The sequence below is a fragment of the Diaphorina citri genome, unplaced genomic scaffold (assembly GCF_000475195.1).
Source record: "Diaphorina citri unplaced genomic scaffold, Diaci psyllid genome assembly version 1.1 scaffold3486, whole genome shotgun sequence".
In the NCBI taxonomy this organism is placed as follows: Eukaryota; Metazoa; Arthropoda; class Insecta; order Hemiptera; family Psyllidae; genus Diaphorina; species Diaphorina citri.
The window spans coordinates 3,517-15,832 of record NW_007380892.1 but is presented as its reverse complement, the minus strand read 5'-3'; the positions used below and the strand labels follow the sequence as shown (position 1 = coordinate 15,832).

At 37.8% G+C, this 12,316-nt stretch overlaps 1 protein-coding gene across 2 annotated transcripts in view; it reads left to right on the top strand.

Annotated features, from left to right (window-relative positions):
- LOC113471980 overlaps nucleotides 1-9,582 on the top strand; it is an 11,936-nt gene extending 2,354 nt beyond the window's left edge. Inside the window, exon 2 of one of the 2 annotated variants that reach the window (XM_026831496.1) lies at nucleotides 7,385-9,582. In XM_026831496.1, coding sequence (XP_026687297.1) covers nucleotides 7,385-9,352 — 1,968 coding nt within the window. In that variant the 3' untranslated portion in view covers nucleotides 9,353-9,582. The remainder of the gene's footprint in view (nucleotides 1-7,384) is intronic. The other variant, XM_026831497.1, reaches the window with a different exon arrangement.
- Nucleotides 9,583-12,316: the final 2,734 nt, after the last annotated feature.

Here is a 12,316-nt window from a genome sequence, read left to right as displayed (position 1 = left end):
CTCTGAACAGCACATCACTCACTTATTGAGTAGAAATTTAAATTGAAGGATCAAGCTTGTCGATAGAGATCCGCTACGAGGAATTGAGTTATCGATAGGTTGATCTCATTCAACGAGGAACATGCACTCGTTTTTCTCCAAGAACTCTTGCCACTTGCTAATCCATTTGAGTTGCATCTGGGTGCACCCCATAGAAGGACCTGTGTGCATTAAAAATTGTCCCGCATATATACCAGGGCTTGGCGACCTGCGGAAATAACATCGGAAAGTGCTTTCTTCAATTTAAGATGAAGGAGGTAAGTAAAACATATTACAGACAGAGAGATCTCATAACTGAGCCCACACATAATACTGACTTTGACTGCTACATTATTTGAAGGAGGACTGATACCGGGATGACTTCGGAATAGGTGCAATGCATGGCCGACCATCAGCTCATAACGCCGCCACAAGCAATTAATCTCCTCCCGTGTAATCCTTTCTTATAAATAGAAAAGTTTTGTAGAAATCAAATAATCTCTTGTGCAGGAAGTAACATGTGGTTTCTTGTAAACATACAATGATGGCTTGAAAGTTTTACATAGATTTAAGTTCATCTTTTTTACGTACATCTGTGTACACCATTAATATTGCCATTGCCATAACTGTTTGAGTTAGGGGGCAAATATCATTCACTTGAATATTATCGTGAATTAGACATAATAAACGAATAAAAAGATGATAATAAAGAACATAAATCAAATATAGTGTGAAAAACCTACAAAAAATAAAAGTTGTCAACAAAAAAAAAAAAAAAAAAAATAGTAGGTAAGTACCATCTATTTAAACCAAGATGCGGACTTGCAGGATTAATATCATTAACGTCCCGAACCTATCCTCATACTGGAAAAATTAACAATACTATTAGAATTAAAATACAATATCGAGCGAATCCTGAATAAAGTTCCTTGTTGCGAGAATTAGAATTCATATTCCTTATCTTCTGAATATTTGGACCAACCAGACCAACCCCAGATTTTCCTGGGATTTTTTGTTAGCGGAAATTGAAACGTATTTTAGTTATTAACTGGGGAAGAGCCAATTTGATCTGCAACTTTGGAAGTAAGACCGCTTGCAGTATACAGCGGCAAAACTGAAACCAGAAGATTGAGAATCCATCATTCCTTTTCTTCTCTTCTTTGAGCAGAGCAGTAAATTTGCTAGAACAGAGGAGCCACTGTATCTTTCTTGTCTATGTTTTCCGCTTGACCCTCATTTCTTACTCCTCTTCTTTCAACAACTGACGAAAACAGTCCGGAGCGAGAATCTCTCTTACAGGGTTCATTTCTTCCCGGAATTGAGTATTGCTCTGTGGACCGCGACCACATTTGAGCTTGGTGATGGAAGAGGGGGGCGGTATAATATTTGTCAATCGTCTCTGCTGACCGTCAGCAGACCGATTCGGAAGCATGGAGGGAAGCATTCTCGTTGTTCGAATTCACTCATACATTGAATGAATTACTGTCGGCACAGCAAGTATCTTGAGAATCTTTAGCTTGCTTTGAACCTTGGTATAATCTTTGGCCGCTTCCTTGGAAACATAAGTTCCTGTGCTCATCAAAGCTTTAATATCTTTTTGCTTTTGTAGTTCTGGACAACTCTTTGCCTTTTCGGATATGTAATCCGTCTCACAGTTTCAAAATTTGATGACGCTAGCTTGACAGATATGATCTCTTTCTCGACTTGATAGGCACATCTTGCCATTCACTTCGAACTTGGCTCTACACTTTTTAGTAATATGACCAAACTTCATGCATTTGAAGCACTGGAGCGTGTGCCTGGATGAAGGGCTTCACCAGGTAATTTTTAGAATACCATCAGGATTACATTTGCTGGGATAATCCTGTCCGGCGAAGTTGGAGTTCATCGTCTTGGAGGGAACATATATTGACTTTTCCTTCCTTGATCCACGGTTCTGCGATTAAGCCTCGAAACAGACAGTCACAACTTGAATTGACGAGTTTCCAATGATGTGAAGATCTGATCATCTTCTGAAAATAACCTCCGTATCAATATCACGGATGTAGCAGAACGAGAGACGTTAATTCGAGGGAATGAACACATTGTACTTTTGAGAAAGCGTTTCATGATTGACCAAATTATTAGCGCGCTTCGCGTTGGTACACGCGACCAGTACTTTTGTCTCTTGAAACTCTTTCCTTGAACAATTATCTCAGATGTTTCATAGGTAGGGGGGCTAATGAAAGCTCCTGACCAAGTTATGATAACTCAGAGCGGAAGCCTTATTCGCTTGGATCAGCACTTTGTCAAGTGGTTACCAGAAATCTCTTCATCATAAAGGTACTTTCGTCTGAACCGTATTATTGGTCAAATCCGTCATACCGTTAGCACGCAGCATTGTAGACATCAATGCTCCCAACAACACCCAGTCCCCTGACTCCCCGGATCCTCGGGGTCAGGAGGCTTCCCTCCGTCCATCATCGTATCGTCCATCATACTAGTTATCCATGGGAAAGATTTTCCGACCATGACAAACACCAAAATTAATCAGAGTAGGAAAAATGCGAAAGTTCATTCAATGTAGAAACGGCGAAAGATTATAATCGAGTTTTGACCCCAATCAAATAATTCTCCGACCGAGAGCTGAGAAATAAACTGGGAATGAAAAAAGTTGACTGGCTAGTTATGAAGACTGTTCCGAGAGAAACGAGGTAAAAGTTCCTTAAAAAAACCAGAACCAACTGAATGAAAGATCAAACGGATAAGATCTTCTGGAAAGCACCGTGAAAAAATAACACTATAACACAAAAATCTCAAAAATATCGAGCAGTACACTGTGAAAAACTTGGTTTTACAAGGGGACGCACAAACACAAACTTTTTCACTGTTCAGAAGACGAATTTTCTGAGGATACTGTCGTAATGCGTTATTCATTGTAGACTAATTAGACTCCGCAATTAGATTGAACTACTACAAGCACTAGAATTCGTAGACGGATATTCAATTCTGGAGTTTCTGACTTCTTATATACAATGTTTCCATCAAGCTGGGGCTGCGCTAAACGTCGAGACCACTTGAGTGTACCTAGTGGTTGAAGAAAGAAGTAAACCTCACATATACACGCCTACAACTTGTGGTTATACTGATTAATCAAATGCCTTATCAACTTTACAGTTGAAATTAAATCAAAAACAGCTGTAATAAGTAGTTGTAAATGGTCTGAACAATGAACTGTAAGTTGTGTTTTTGCTACGCTTAAGCTAACGAGTTTTTCACAGGGTTTTTTTTTTGATACTGCGTCAATTTTTTTGAGATTTTTTGTTGTATTTAGTGTTATTTTTTCCACGGTCTTTCCAAAATCTTATCAGTTTTGATCTTTCATTCAGGTGGGTTGCTGGTTTTTTAAGGAACTTTACCTCGTTTTCTCAGGAAAATTTTCCATACTTAAGCCAGCAGCGTTTCAATCCCAGTTTATTCTCAGGCTCTCGGTCGGAAATTATTTGATTGGGGTCAACTAATTATAGTTCTATTACGCCTATTCCTACATAGATGACTTCGCATTTTCTTGCTCGATTATTTTTTTATCGTAATGGTGTTTGTCATGTGCGTCGGATCCGAAAATTTTTTCCGCCATGATGATAACAGTATGATGTGACGATACGATGAGGAAGGAGGGAAGCTCCTGACCCCGAGGGATCCGGGGAGTCAGGGGACTTGGTGTTGTTTGGGGAGCGTTTAATGTTGGCTACACGCATGCTGCTGCTAACGGTATGGACGAATTGACCATGCATATATCGTCAGACTCGAAAGTAGATATCTTTATGACATGTGAAAGACATAGTCGGATTTGTAACCACTTACATATAAGTGCAGATATGCTCCAAGTGCCGCAAGGTGATTTAGGCTTCCGCTCGCTTATCAGTAAGCTTGTCAGTGAGGTCATTAGGTTTAATTTCAGAGTTCTACTATTGAAAACTCATCTGATTGATATAGCTCTTCAACGATAGAAGTTATTCAAGAGACAAAGATACTGAGTCGCTGGTCCCAACGCGGAAGCGCGCGTAATTTACTGTTGTCCTATCATTCATGAAACGCTTCATCAGAGCGTACAATTTTTCATTGCCTCGATGAATATGAGATCTCCTCTTCTGTCTATGATCAGTTGATCCTTGTCTGATTAAGTCTCACGCTCAGTACTGTCATCTATACTGAGAGTATGAGCTTAATCCTTTCTATCATTGATGAAAACTCGTCCAAAATTAAAGTTGCATGTCGTGTCAGAGGCTTAATGCGCAGACCGTGTATCAGAAGGAAAGGTCATATCGTTCCATCAAGACGATGAAACTCAAACTTCGCCGGAACAGGACTATCCATCCATTCTTGGCACTCATATGTAGTAAATTTCTGACTTTCAGGCTTAATGAAGATATTAGGGAAAATCTACAATGCTCCACGATGAACTCAACTTCGTCGGAATTATAACTCAAAGAACTGCATCTGTACTCTTAATTCCTGTGAACCCTTCATCCAGGCCACGCTCCAGTGCTTCAAATGCATGAAGTTTGGTCATATTACTAAAAAGTGTAGAGCCAAGTTTGAGGTATGCAAAGATGTGCTATCAGTCGGAAAAGAAGATCATATCTGTCAACCTAGCGTCATCAAATGTTTGAACTGTGACGGATTACATAATCCGAAAAGCAAGAGTTGTCCAGAACTACAAAGGCAAAAGATATTAAAGCTTTGATGAGCACCAGGAACTTATGTTTCCAAGAAGCCGGCCAAGATTATACCAAGTTCCAAGCAAGCCTAAAGATTCTTCAAGATATGCTGTGCCGACAAGTAATTCATTCAATGTATTGAGGGAATTGAACGAGAATTTCCCCATGTTGAATCCGGTCCTGTAGTCAGCAAGACGGATTGACAATATGTACCGCCCCCTCTTCCATACAAGTCAAATGTTTCGCGTCCCAACAGAAATACTCAATCGGGAAGAAAACCCTGAAGAGAGATTCTCGTCCGACGTTTCGTCAGCTTGAAGAAGAAAGTAAGAAATGAGGTCAAGGAAAAACAAGAAAATACAGTGGCTCCTCTGTTCTACAAATTTACTGCTCAAAGAAGAGAAAGAAGAAGGAATGATGAATTCTCAATCCTCTGGTTTCAGTTTTGCCCGCTTAACTGCAAGCGGTCTTACCTCAAAGTTGCAGATCATTGGTTCTTTCCCCAGTTAAATACTCAAAATACTTTCAATTTCCTTAACCAAAATCCAGGAAAATCTGGAGTTGGTCTGTTGGTCCAAATATTCAGAAGATAAGGAAATATGAATTCTAATTCTCGCACAAGAACTTTATTCAGGATTCTCGATTTGTATTTAATTCTAATAGTACTGTTAATTTTTCAGATGAGGATAGTTCGGACTTAATGGATATTAATCCTGCAAGTCCGCATCTTGGTTAAATAGATAGGTACTTACACTTTTTTTTTTTTTTTTTTTTTTTTTTTTTTTGTTATTTTATTTTTTGTAGGTTTTCACCTATATTGATTTATGTTATTTATTATCATTTTTATTCGTTTATTTATGTCTAATTCAGATAATATTGTGAATGATATTTGCCCTAATCAAACAGTTATGCAATGGAATATTAATGGTGTAACAGATGTACGTAAAAAAGATGAACTTAAAATTCTATGTAAAACTTTCAAGCCCATCATTGTATGTTTACAAGAAACACATTTACTCCCTGCACAAGGATTTGATTTTCTACAAAACTTTTCTATTTATAGAAAGGATTACACGGAGGGATTAATTGCTTGTGGTGGCGTTTTGACTATGGTCAGCAAGCATCACTATTCCGAAGTTATCCCGGTTTCCAGTCCTCTTCAAATAATAGCAGTCAAAGTCAAAGTTGTGTGGCTCAGTTATGAGATCTCTGTCTGTAATGTTTACATTCCTCCTTCATTTAAATTAGAAGAAAAGCACCTTTCCGATGTTATTTCCCAGGTCCCAATGCCCTGTATATTATGCGGGGATTTTAATGCACACAGTCCTCTATGGGGTGCACCCAGATGCAACTCAAATGGATTAGAAGTGCAAGAGTTCTTGGAGAAAAACGAGTCCATGTTCCTGTTGAATGATGATCAACCTACTCATATTAATTCCTCGTACGGATCTCTATCGACACTTGATCTATCGTTTATTTCTAGCTCAATAGTGAGTGATGTGCTGTTCAGCGTTCATGATGATGCTTGCTCTTCTGATCATGTTCCGGTCTTTATCAAATTTTCAAATCATGATCATCCCTCCTATCCCGCCAAACATGTCTGGCTATACAAAAAGGCTGACTGGGAAAAGTACCGATCATCTATTAAATTTCACGAATGTCTCAATGTTTCAGATGATGTCAATGATATGCTGTCAGTTATAAATTCAGACATTCTGAACGCTGCCAAATTATCTATTCCTACATTAAACTTATCTAAAATGAAACGGATGGTAGCCTGGTGGAATGACGAAATAAAGTCTGCTCTCAATGATCGGAAAAATGCCATGAAAACCTACAAGAGAAATAGATCATTAGAAAATTTTATTGACTACAAGAGGAAAAAGGCAAGAGCGAAATATTTGATCAAACAAAATAAAAAGTTTTCTTGGGAATGCTTCGTTGATTCAATCAAAGATCCCATCACTCAGTCTGATATGTGGAAGCAAGTTGCAAAATTTAAAGGGAAGAAAAAAATATTCAGTCCAATCTGCGCACTCAAAAGCATTGATGGTGCATTAACTACCCGAGTCTCGGAAATTGTTGAAATTTTGGCGAAAAATTACGAAGAAAATGCATCTGATTGCCTCTATGATTCAGATTTTAAAAAATTGAAGTCAGACATGGCCTTGAAGATTTCGCCCCCGGAAAATACCGAGCAATGTGTGTATAACCTCCCATTTAATATGACGGAACTCACATCTACCTTTAAGGGTTGTAGATCTTCTGCAGTCGGTATCGACAAAGTCTCATATCAGATGATAATAAAACTGCCTTATGATGCACTCGAAAAACTTTTGGAAGTTTTTAACATAATTTGGTCGACTGGAAAGTTTCCGAACTGCTGGAAAACGGCTGTTGTGGTACCCGTATTAAAACCGAATAGAGATAAATTAAACGCCAAAAATTACAGACCGATTTCTTTACTCAGTTGTATGAATAAAATTATGGAGCGGATGATCAACAAGCGTCTAAATTGGGTGGTGAATAATAACGAGACATTAAACGATCCATTTCAGAGTGGCAATCGTCAGCACAGAACAACGATGGATAACTTGATGTTGTTAGAGCAAGAAGTGCTGTCCGCTTTCCAGAACAAAGAGTATGTAGTAGCCGTCGCATTGGATATAGCTATGGCTTTTGAACGTATAAATAAAGTCAGTGTTTTAACCAAACTAGCAAGCGCAGGAGTTGGAGGACCGCTTTTCAAATACATTTCCAACTTCATGGAAGGACCCCAAATAACAGTCAAAGTTGACAGCACATTTTCGAGCATACATAGACTGGAAAATTCTATTAGACAAGGTTCTTCCTTATCTGGTAACATCTTCGACATCGCCGTCAGTGACATTAACAAATATATTCCAAAACAAGTTAACCATGGGATGTTCGTGGACGACAAAATAATCTACGTAAGACACGGAAATCTGTCCGTAATTCAACATCTACTTCAACGTACTCTCGACAATATATCGAAATGGTCAAAAACAAACGGGCTGAAATTTTCTTTCGAAAAAACTCAAGGCATCGTATTTTCTAAACGAGCTATAGCAGATATTCCAGTACTTTATTTTGGCAACAATCAAGTTGTATTTCATACGGAACTTAAATGGCTTGGTTTAAACCTAGATTCAAAATGGAACTTTAGAAAACATGTTCAAATTACAAGGAATAAATGCCTTAAAGCAATGAATGTGTTAAAAGTAATAAATAATAAAAATTGGGGAGTGGGCAGATCTTGCCTGATGAAATTATTCAACGCCTTTATCAGACCCATAATGGAATACGGATCAGTAATATATGGATCTGCTAAACCTAATGATTTGAAGCCTTTGAACACAGTCTATCACTCCTGTATTCGCATCATCACAGGAGCATTCAGAACATCACCAGTGCCGAGTTTATATGTTGAAAGTGGACAGCCTCCTCTAGAAACAAGAAGATTGATTTTACTCAGTAACTATGTAACAAAACTGATGTCACAGAAGAATAACCCATGTCACCTAATCGTAACACGTAACACTAATCAGTGTTTTAGAGTTCTGAACGAGAAATATCCGATGCCCATTAGAGTCAGAATGGAGAGGTTGGTCCATATTAATGAATCCAAACTTATACAAAACATCATACAGATTAATGATAAAGTTTCGCCATGGTCATCTCAACAACCAGTTGTTAGAATGTTAACAGACGAAAGCAAGAAATCGATTTTGCCCTACGAAGCCCGTAATTTATTTTACGAATTTAAATCCAAGAAACAAGGAAGATGTCTATTTGCTTTTTCGGACGGTTCGAAATCAACATCTTATACAGGATTTGCCTTTTCCTGTGAGAACGAAGTTCGATCTTATAAGATGAACAATATTTGCAGTATATTTACAGCTGAATTGTTGGCCATTTATCAATGCATAGATTATGTATGGTCCTTGGCGATCAATGGAAATCTGCTTTATTCCGAGATAGTAATATGTTCAGATTCTAAAAGTTCACTCATGGCGATCCAAAATATTTTTTCAAGCAATGGAATTGTCCAAGACATCATATACAAAGTTAAGGAGCTTCAGGATTTACATACTCAAGTGGAGTTCCTATGGGTACCTAGTCATTGCGGCATTGCTGAAAATGAAAGAGTCGATTTGGCTGCTAAGAATCCCACCAATCCAATACCCTGTGATAAACTATACCTCGATGATGTGAAGAAAGCCAACAAGAAAATTTTATTACGTGAATGGGAAGATGATTGGCAAACGAACTTTGGAACTAACAAGCTATGGAAAATTAAAAAGGATATAAAACCGTGGAAATCCTCGTATAAGTTTCACAGAGTGGACGAGATAGTTGTATGCAGATTAAGAATAGGACATTCTGTATTAACTCATAAACATCTATTTAAACGAGAGCCCCCACCTCTTTGTCAACACTGTCAAGCCATCCTGTCTATTAAACACATACTCATTGAATGTCCGGCATTTGCAATGCAAAGGAGAAAATGGAAAATTGATCAAAGTTTGAATGAAATCCTGGGAGATGATAAAGACAAAATATCGAGATGCATTAATTTTACTAGAGATCTAAAACTTTTCGCTAGGTTTTGATATTTTTATTTGTTCTATATACCTTTTATTTATTTATTATATATTATATTTAGGTTCTTATCAATCTATGTAATCACAGCATAGTAGGGTTGGAAGGTATTTAGGGAAAGATTGTTTTTTCTTCTTAAACTAGATTATTATTCCTTCTGATTGTAATGTTAACAGATGTTATAAACCTTGGCTGTAAAATAAAACATCTATAAATTTGTAAAAAAAAAAAAAAAAAATTATGAAGGAATATTTTGTTTGATTTTTAATTATCACTTGTATGTAGTACCTCCCTTATCGCAACGAAAACGAGGATTATTATATATTATTGTGTACTTGGGTAGGTCCTGATTATATGGATTAACGCGGTTTTTTATTTCTTCTGATTTTGATGGATTTTTGAAAAATCTACATTCTCAAACATAAGTAGGTAGATGTTTGCAATCCAATACCCATGTAGACATCTCTAACCTACCTACAAACTACAAACTATAGTATTACTTGTACGTGAAACTATACTAGCTTACCTATAGGCCAGTAAGGTACCTATTACAAACAGTACTTACACCTCTTATACCCAAAAACTTAGGGGGGACTCCTCAAACAGTGTTGGTGAAAAGCTTTGACAATCTTGACATCATTATCCAAAATGTCAGCTTACTTTCATTACAAAGCGAGCAGGAGGCCTCTTACTCAAATGCTTTCGCTAGTAGTTTGTTTTTCTAAAAGTCATTCGAGTACAAAAACTTTTCCGTAAGGCTCCATGTTCAGGGCTTATTAGTCCGCCTTCTTTATTATTGACTAATAATAAAGGTATAGGACTGGATATTGTATTGCTTCGGGTGTCTGTTGTCTGTCCGTCAGTCTGTCCCATAGAGGACTTTATCCAAACGCTGTGACCTATATATCAAATTAAAGGTCTTACTTTTACCAGGATCACGAAAATGGTTGGTGCAAATTTTGTTACGATGACCATAAGCCAAAAAAACTGGTTTTTGTGGGATTTTTTCTACATTTTCTCACACAAACGAGCTCTGATCTTTAAAATTTGTCGCGACGAACCGTATGAACTCAAAGCGAAAAGTTTAGATAACACTAATTTCAGTCGTTAATGTTTAAGACCGGCTTTTAGGTCATCTATGTTAAGCTCTCCGAGCAGGGCAATTAATAGGATGGGTGACTTGAACATTTATTGCAGAATAAAGGGAGACGGCTTCTTAGTCTTGATTTAATGATTACATAAAGTAAAATCAAAAATTCAAATCAAGAATAATAATGAAACTGAATATTTAACAAATTAGTAAAGTACATAGGGGTCTGATTTTTTTAATCAATACGGGCTAAAAAATTCCGGCAGGACGGACTGCTTATTAATTGGGAAACGGGGAAATTGTATTTGCTTGAGTCTTATTGGCTTTGGAAAACGTTTCCTTGATAGTTTGCAACCGCCTAATTATGTTGAGAATCTCAATGAATGAAACGAGCAGCCTGATTTACGGAATTGACGTGAAATGTTAGTATTCGAAGCGTTTTCCTATTCTTAACTAATGGAGCCGAGGCAGAGAGTACATCTTGTAACATGGCAGTCTGATTAATACTGTTGGATTGGTGACACTTGTATAGTCGACTCAAGTCTAATGATAAATATCCTGCTTGAGGGCTTTTCGTTGTAAAGTTACCTTCGCGTTTTCATTACTTGATTCGAAAAATCGCTTATTGCTAGATAAGTTGAGTTGAGTTCACTCGGGAGTGAACTCCACGTTGGTTCGAATAGTCATACTCAATCAAAGCGTCAGAATTAAACACATTCGTACTCATTGAGGAGACTCTGCAATCGGAATCGGACTTCGAACCTGTTCAGGATTATACCCAGCATAGTTCCGAGTGCATGGAAGTCAGTATTTGTCCAATCCAGAAAGCGCCATTCTGAGGGTAATCGAACTTTCAACGATCAACAGGTTTTTTAGTCCGTCTTCATTTATGTATTACAATATAGTAATAAAAGGTATAAGGGACGACTATTGTATTTCGCTTCGTGTCGGGTTTCTGTCAGTCTGTCTGTCAGTCTGTTATGTCAGGTCTGTCGCCATGGAAGGAGGCTTTATCGCAAACCTGGTCTACCGTATATATCAAACTTTAAAGGGTCTTTTTACCAGGATACGAAAATGGTGTGTGCAAATTTTGGTCCAGAAAACCATAAAGCAAAATCGCAAAAAAAACTCTCGCGGGTTTTGGGGGGATATTGCTTGTCCTTATGTGTGTGTCCTTGTCCTCGGCCTTATAGGACGCTCGTAGTCGTCCTCTTCCCTTATACCGTCATCCACCAAGTCTTGAGAGAACCCTTTTCGCCTGGGACGCCCTCTGGTTTTTAGATTGACGTAGATGGTATTTATACATTCCTTTACATCTTTTTTATCACAATTATAAGTACCTTTAGCCTGTTTAACAAAGTCCCTCCAATAATCTGCTTCTTGTTCTCTTCCAAAGTTCTTCCTTGAAACTTCAAGCTATTACGGGTTTTAAATTACATTTATAAAACAAGGAATCCAACTTGGAAATAGGATGTAACATTTTTCTTGTTCGACCCAGGAGGCAGGGAGCCCCTTAAAAAAATCGGGCACAAAAGCTAGGCACTAATCTCTTTTAGTCATGGATTACATGGATGAGTTAAACAAATATATAAGTCAAATAAACGCTAAAGAACTAAAACCTAAAAAGCCTAAAAGAAGGGTCACATTACTAAATTTTAGTTCTGATCCTCGGGCAAGAGGGAATAAGGTTATATTCCCAAATTCAGGTGGTAGGTAAATAACCGGAACGAGCCGCATCGAATTTATCCACTGGCGATTTTGGCCAGAAAGTTTACTAGCTGACTTCCAAGTATTAGATTTTGAAAGAGGAAACTCCAAGCTGATCCAGCAGCGCTGTTTAAAGCTCTAGTGCTCCGAGGCTAAACACACTCTCTTTACACTTTTT